This window comes from Pinus tabuliformis, chromosome 6 (assembly GCF_031772625.1).
Source record: "Pinus tabuliformis cultivar Carrire ecotype Pingquan chromosome 6, CPIR1, whole genome shotgun sequence".
NCBI classification, from domain to species: Eukaryota; Viridiplantae; Streptophyta; class Pinopsida; order Pinales; family Pinaceae; genus Pinus; species Pinus tabuliformis.
Window position 1 is genome coordinate 381,250,041 of NC_142292.1, and position 7,707 is coordinate 381,257,747.

The window sequence follows — 7,707 nt, forward strand, 5'->3', positions numbered from 1 at the left end:
GGTGTAATGGCTGATAAGAAATGCAGAAGACAGAAGTTTGGACAAACACACGGGAGCTCACAGGTGCAGATCACCAAGAGCTCCCTCCAGCAAATGCATTCGCTTCGCTTAATCATTAATCATCGGGAATAAAATAGATACATAGGCAAAAATAGATTCCTAATTAATAGGAACTGAATGTCAAATAAAGAGCAAATCATAACTAAGTAACCTATTCTCCATTAATTTCTAACATCCCCCCTTAATGGAGAAAGGGATTTTTAAACACACTTAAAATGTCCCTAAACAAATCAAACTTCAGTCTTCCTAGTGACTTAGTGAATTGTAGTTCCAGCTATTCTTTTGTCACGTCCACCTCAGATGTCCACACAATGTCCTTTAAAGCAGTAGAAAAATTCTCGTAGAACTTGTTGTACTCCAGGGTATTCCCGCCAGCTACAACAAAGAGAGAAGGAGAAACTTCAAAAACCTCTGTAGCTACAGAAAGATGCCCCTTTCTACCTGTTTCAGACCCCTGGAACCTCATCTTGTAATCACGTCTTTTAACATTGAACCCAAGTGGCTTCACGCTCGTAGGGCATTGATGAGTCCATCACCGCCATACCCCTCTTAAGGAGATCTGCAGGCAACCCTTGTTCGTCAAATCTCCAGTCCTTGTATGCTACCGCGGACATCTCCATGGCATACTTTCCAGGAAACACGGTTCTTTCAAAAATGCCTCCGCCATTTATAAGAATTTGGCGAGCCAGAGCGTTGATGTTCATGGTGTCCCGGAAATGGGGGCTCAGTAGCTTATACACAGGATGCATCACACTCAGATGTCGGTTGGTAGCGATGACAAATGGCTCCGTGACTGCGTGAGTCTTAAGCCAGTGACTGATAAGCTGATGGTAACCAGAATCATTAACAGCTACGTAGGCCTTGGCAAGCTGCCATAAAGCTCCTTCTGCGCCTTCCTCTGCTGGAGTAAACACCTTACGAACACTTTCCGGACGTTGATCTGAAGGGGGTAGGCTCAGCTCGATTGCGACTGGTCTTAATGTGCCATCCTTTTTAAGGAACAGAATTGTGCGAGAAGCATATATCTTAGTGGTAGGCAGAGCGTTTATTCGGTTCACATAAGTCATGAAGACATCATGGTGGTCCAGAATGAACAGCCTGTTGTCCTCCATACTCTGCTCTACTGTTAGCCCATCGAGATTCTTTTGTATATGTGAATCCGTAATAGAACTGATCTGAGGACCATATATCTTTGGGTCCAGTTTACTTCTCGGAGGAAAACTTTGAAGTCTCTGTATAACAACAGGATCGACACCGGCCAGCATCTGGCGCGCAAACTCTTCGTCTGTCCTCCACGCAAATTCGTCAGTGGCAATAACTTGAGGACGCGGATACTTGAGCAACTTTTCGCCGTCTGTTGTGAGAAACTGCTTGAGCAATTGTTGGCCGTCTGTTGTGAGGAACTTGATGAGCTCAGGAGGAATGAGACTCGTGATAGCGTCCAGAACTGGGTTGTCGGGCATCTTTATCCCATTGGAGTAGAGCTTCACAATGTCTTCAAAGGAATCGAATTCGTTGGGTGTTGGATCCAACAGAGATTGGAGCTCTGGAGCTCGGGTGTGAAGCGCTCCAATTACCTTCTCAGCAGGTACCATTGATGATGGATACCTGCTGTCCCGGCTCCTTTCAGCAGACTTATTTGACGTCATCAAGGCTTGCTGAGGCGTACTTTTCACATCCAACTTGTAGAGTCCTCCTATGCGAATACCTGTAGCAATGGGCTTCATCTGATCCAACAAATCTTTAATAATGCAATAAGATTTAAAAAATTCTACCTTGAGGTCCTGATTTGTAATCTTGGACACAGAAATCAGGTTCTTCTTAATGCTAGGAACATACCACACATCAGATATATTCCTGATCTTACCATCAGGTAGAGTAACAAGGACATCTCCATGTCCCTTGATCTCGTACCCACTATTATCTCCAAGATAGACTTTTACTCCAGTGTTGGATTCTTTAAAATTTCTGAACCATTGCTTTTTACCTGACATATGCGAGGAGGCTCCAGAATCCACGATCCAAATATCTGATTCATCCTCCTCAGTAGCAGTGTCACCCTCGGCCATAAATAGCCTATCATCCAGATTCTGATCTGGGTCTGTATCTGCGTCTGCATCTACCAAATGACCTGCATGCCTTTTCTGATTGTACCTCTCTTGATTTGCCTTCTTCTTGCGACAAAATTTAGCAATATGGCCTATCTTACCACAATAAAAACATTCAGGAGCAGAGTCATTTCTATACGAGGTCATACCTTGTGGTGTCATTTCTGATGTGTTGCCCCTCCTCTGATCAGCCATCGCTCTCCCTTTTGGCTTGAACTTTGTTATCAATGCAAGATCTGGATCTTGAGGCTTGAGAGACGACCTCCTTTCCTCTTCATGTACCAAAATTCCAGTAAGTTCTTCAAAACTTGGAGGCTTTTCCCTTGCATTCAATCCAGTTATAAACATCTGATAGTAATCTGTTATACCGTTCATGGTGATTGTCACCAGATCATCATTTGCCACGGTTTGACCAATATCAGATAGTTTATCTTTAACTTCCTTTATCCGAGATAAGAATGACGAAACAGACTCATTCTCCTCCATCTTGATTGAGAGGATCTTCTTCCTGAGGAACAAGGTTCAGCTGGTGTTCTTGATTTCATACATGTCTTTGAGAGTTGTCCAAATCTCATTTGCTGTCTTGCAATCCCGAATATGAGGGATGATGCAATCTTTAACTGACAATAGGACCTTTGCCTTCAGCTCCCTTTTCTCCCATTCTTGAGTTGTTGCATTCGTTCCACCATTTGCAACAGTTGGCTTACCTTCATCACCGATGACAATGCTGTAGGTATTCTGACCTTCAAGCAAAGTCTGAAGCTTAAATTTCCAATTTATGTAATTGGAACCATCCAATTTGCTGCTTTCATTTAAATAATCTGCCATCTGAGAATTCATCTTGAAAAAAAAAACAGGTTACCTCGGCAACTTAAAAAAAATGAACAACTCTCGATTTACCACGGCAATGTCGTGTCAAAAAATACACGAATTCGTGGCAGATGAGGTTCACATGAAACACCCTCTCAAATATGCACAAACAGGCACTACTGCCCTCACAAAACGAACCCTCAAATATGCTTCTCTACACAATGCCTAATAATAGACTTATAACCCACAAAATTCTGCTTCAATAACGCCCAATACTATTGGAAATCTCCTTGACCGTGACAAGCGGATCTCATTTCCACGAACACAGTGCCACCAATCTGGATTTGTGGCAACAATTGTGAGGAAATCTTCCAGCAGCGTAGACCCAACCTCCACGCGGGATCAAGCTACGAACCTTCGGCCTTGGCAACACCACTCTGGCCTTCGAATACCTTGCTTTCTGTATAGCCAACACTCTGAAACTCACCAGCATGCAACTGCCACCATGATCAACAGATAATTTATAGAGAAAAAGGTTGTTAATTCTCGTGAATTGTCTCTTTATTCTGCTTCAATGGTTGATTTTCGTTGTTTGATCTAATTCTGCAAGGCTTTCAAGCAGCACCAAAACATGGCTAATTCATTGACCCTCAGCGAGTAGGCGATTTTCTCCCGACATAATAATCACCACCGCCAGTGGAAGCAACATAATTCCAACAATCTGCTAGCTCATCCTCTTTGCAAGCAATTGCGCTCTGCAGCAGTTGATATCGTCATATTGGTTTTGGTACTCGCAAATGCCACCACTAACAGGGGAACTGATATGCAAGCCACCGCCCCACTGACACAGCCACTCCACGCGGCACAACGTTTCTCAGATCTGGATCCTTCAGCTTCGTCACTCAGATCTGGCTCACACACTGCGAATTTATAATGATGCCTTCAACAACAGCCATAGTCACCACATGCCTCCTCAGCTCGGCCTCCCAGCAGACTCCACGCTCGTTGATTGAGGCAACCCCGATCTATCAACCAACATCCAGCGAACTCGACACTCACCAAACATCATCAATCACTTTGGTGCTCACCAAAGACAACACTCAAACACGCGGCCATATCACTCGATCTGCAACCACCAACTGTTAACAATCAGAGCACTTGATCTGCGATCTTCCACCAACTCCCCACTCAGGGATTCGCAGGCCCTCTCAAACCTGCAGCTCTGATACCATGATAAGAAATGCAGAAGACAGAAATTTGGACAAACACACGGGAGCTCACACGTGCAGATCACCAGGAGCTCCCTCCAGCAAATGCATTCGCTTCGCTTATTCATTAATCATCAGGAATTAAATAGATATATAGGCAAAAACAGATTCCTAATTAATAGGAACTGAATGTCAAATAAAGAGCAAATCATAACTAAGTAACCTATTCTCCATTAACTTCTAACAATGGCAAGATTTAAGCATTAACCAGATAACATATATTCTAACTAGATTAGAGCATCAAGTTTAGTGTTATGCTTCGTGTGTTAATGCTTTCCTTGAAACTTGTTCTTCTTGTGTGATATTATTAGGTAATTTTGCATACTTAGTATTGATGATCGATAAAAAAAAATCATTGGAATAATTTTTTTTTCCCTTTCTTACTTACGGTTGAAGTGCCTTTTCACTTTTAAAAGATTTATTTTTAACTGATTGTAAATTCAATCAAGAAGAAAACGAACTTAACAACAAAGTCAACAATTAACGCTATTCTATGGCTGTTCCCTCCAGGAACCTAGATTTATAATTAAGTTGCTCTCACGACAATGAGACTTTACAAAATAGCCATGGGTGTGCCTCTCCATCTCATTGATTTCCTTGCCGCCATTCAAATGAATTTTTCAATAATGCAAAGCAACTTTTGGATCTGGAAAGGTTTTTAGCTAAGCGCAATAGAAATCAATATCATGTCCCTGAAGAGATGGGAGTAAGAAACAACTCATTGTTACATAGACTTGATAAAATGAATTACAGCAGTTACAGCATTTTGGCTAGCCAGCCCAGAAAAGACAGCTGCTTCATTACGCTCAGAAGTTCCCCCTCCAGCCAAATCAGAAAGAGCTCTTATTGCTATGAATGGCAGTCTTTGTTGAAGGCAAACCAGTGCTACAGCTGCACTTTCCATGTCGATGGGACTTATCTTGAACTTGGTGTAGAGGAAGTTTCTGTACGCTGCATTGTCCACAAACACATTTGCACTCGCTCCTCTTTCTACTAGAACAGCCTTGGGAGTATTTGACAGACAAGTTGTTGAGTTCAAACATTTTTCCAACTCCAGACTCTGAATCAACACAATCAGCATTATATTAGTAGATTGATATGTAAATTGTTTATAAATATTTTTTATAAAAAAATATAAATTTCCAATGATTTTATATAATTTCTATAAAATATTATATTATATTATATTATATTTTATATATATATATATATATATTAACGTTTAAAAACAATGGAAATTCACAATATAAAAATATTAATCTCTACCATTTATAATTAATTTAAAATTAAGATAATTCTAATTAATTATAATCTGAGATGAAAATAAACCTAATTAATAATTGATTGAGATCCAGATAAATCTGATTGATAAAGGCTTGACTACAAAGAATTACATACAATTATACATCTCCGGAAAGGACTAGTAAATACCTCAAGGCTCTTTGCAATCTGATAATAGCGCTTATTGACAGGCACCCAAAACGCATGTTGCCTGACCTCTGGGGTTCCATCCACTGGAAAAACTTCCTCTGGTTGATACCACACATTATTAAGGAGGTTGCTTGAGTTCTGAACTGACGGGGTTGTGAAATTTGCAAAGTGAAGGTACCCGTATTTTCGTGTGTAATCTCCATCTGATTCCAGAGAAAGTTCATCATTGGGTCCATCTCCATATCTCTGAATCAAACACACATGCATTCAGACTTTCAATCACAATATAGTTTTACAACAGTGTCTAGCTATCAGGACATAGTATCAAGTGTTTAGGACTTACCTAAATAAACCTAAATATTAACCTAGGATTTACATAAATAAACATAAATATTAACCTGCCAATTCCAGAGGCCAGTATGAGCCCAATAACGAGGAACTGTAACATATCCGATGTGCAAAGAAGAGTTGGCGTTCCCTGCAATTCCATAGTGGATGACTCCTTTCACTTCGAAGAAACTCAACAGTAATTGAGTTGTTAGTCCTGAATTCAGCTACATAAAACAAAACATAATATGGGAAAAGGGTAAAATAATAGATTGGGTCATAACTATGGATCTTCATACAACATAAAAATCAAAGCACTAATATCATTGAACAAAATTGAGACCAACCATTGCCAAGCCTGACATGACAATGATGACTCTGTGCTTATCAACGCTTCCTATATGAAATCTTCTCCCTGCAAAGAAAACAACAACAAAAACAAATGAACATATTTTCTTTGGAAGATTTGATATATTTTTTTGAGGTGTTCTACTGGTTGGAATTTCAAAACAGATCAGCGGTCAAATTTGAGGTTTTTAAGAGTTTTAATCTGTTTTTATAGTTTCAAGGTAGATTTTTGACAGTTTTGTAATTTTTTAACCTATATTTGAAGGGCAAATTACAACATGACCATTTGCCCATCAAATTCCAACCCTGTCTAGTATCTTTATGTTGATTGTAGATTTCGGAAGTATCTTAGAAATTGATAGTTAGGAAAAAAATCAGTTGTCTCACTTCTTTACTCATTATCAAATTCCAAAATATTTCTAAAATATACCATCGGAATTTAAAATTACAACTTGCTCTACCTTGGTCTCTTCCGTGAGGTATGAGATTTGTTGCGTGGATGTATTTGTGTAAACAAGCTTGTCAAATCACAACTTGAATATTTTTTTCCTATAAAAAGCTCATCTACATACTTTTAAGGGAAAAAGAGAATAGATCTCTGATTACCAGCAATATCCAGAGTCTTGGAGACATTGAAAGAAGAAGATTGCAGAAGAGGATCCATCTCGAAAGCGTTCGGAACAACGATGCCGAGATATGGGCCATGGCAGTTGATCTTGTGAATGATTCTCTGAAGCTTTCGCGATGCAATCAGGGCATCAACTGATGATAAATCGACCATTAATAATACTATGATTAGCGCCCATATACAGTGGACTGCAGTGATAATCTTCATCATGTTTTCAAAACCGAACTCCAGTCCCTCTTCTGCTTGAGTCCGAAGCCTGTAGAATATTCAAATCTGTAGTGGAGAGATCACGGAACTTCGGACTCTAGAGACTGGAAGCCAAGAATCCTACCTAACAATTGGTCTTCTGGCATACCTTATGCTTCGGTACTTGCTTTTCCACTGAGAGCATGTCGGAACGCCGCAAGTTCACACTGACGTTGAGAATTCTACGCCAAGTTCACACTGATTTCCAACAATCCAACACGAAAGACTCCAACGAGATCCATCTATCTCTAACACGAAGATAAAGCAAAAAGCTTAGGGAGCATATCCCTCATTCATCTCTCTTTGGATTTGGCCACTTATTATTTTACCACATTCACAACTTTTTTATTATTAAAGTCATAATGGTTGGCTGGTTTGGGAATTCGTAATTGGGTTGGTTTGAGTAGGTTGTATCGTTATCGCTATCAGTGTAATTATAACAGCTATTGCTATCACTATAATTATAATATCTGGTTATCAC

The 7,707-nt window shown here is 40.0% G+C and overlaps 1 protein-coding gene and 1 pseudogene across 1 annotated transcript; both read right to left on the minus strand.

Annotated features, from left to right (window-relative positions):
• Positions 1–542: 542 nt before the first annotated feature.
• LOC149258909 (putative linoleate 9S-lipoxygenase 5 pseudogene) lies at positions 543–2,654 on the minus strand (annotated as a pseudogene).
• Positions 2,655–4,953: 2,299 nt separating this feature from the next.
• On the minus strand, positions 4,954–7,453 carry LOC149258910 (bark storage protein A-like). The gene is made up of 5 exons (XM_089416705.1): positions 6,959–7,453; positions 6,352–6,419; positions 6,076–6,231; positions 5,678–5,923; positions 4,954–5,306 (listed from the first exon to the last, which is right to left on the minus strand). Exons 1-5 carry the CDS (start codon positions 7,188–7,190, stop codon positions 4,971–4,973), a joined length of 1,038 nt encoding a protein of 345 aa, XP_089272831.1. The 5' UTR covers positions 7,191–7,453; the 3' UTR covers positions 4,954–4,970.
• Positions 7,454–7,707: the final 254 nt, after the last annotated feature.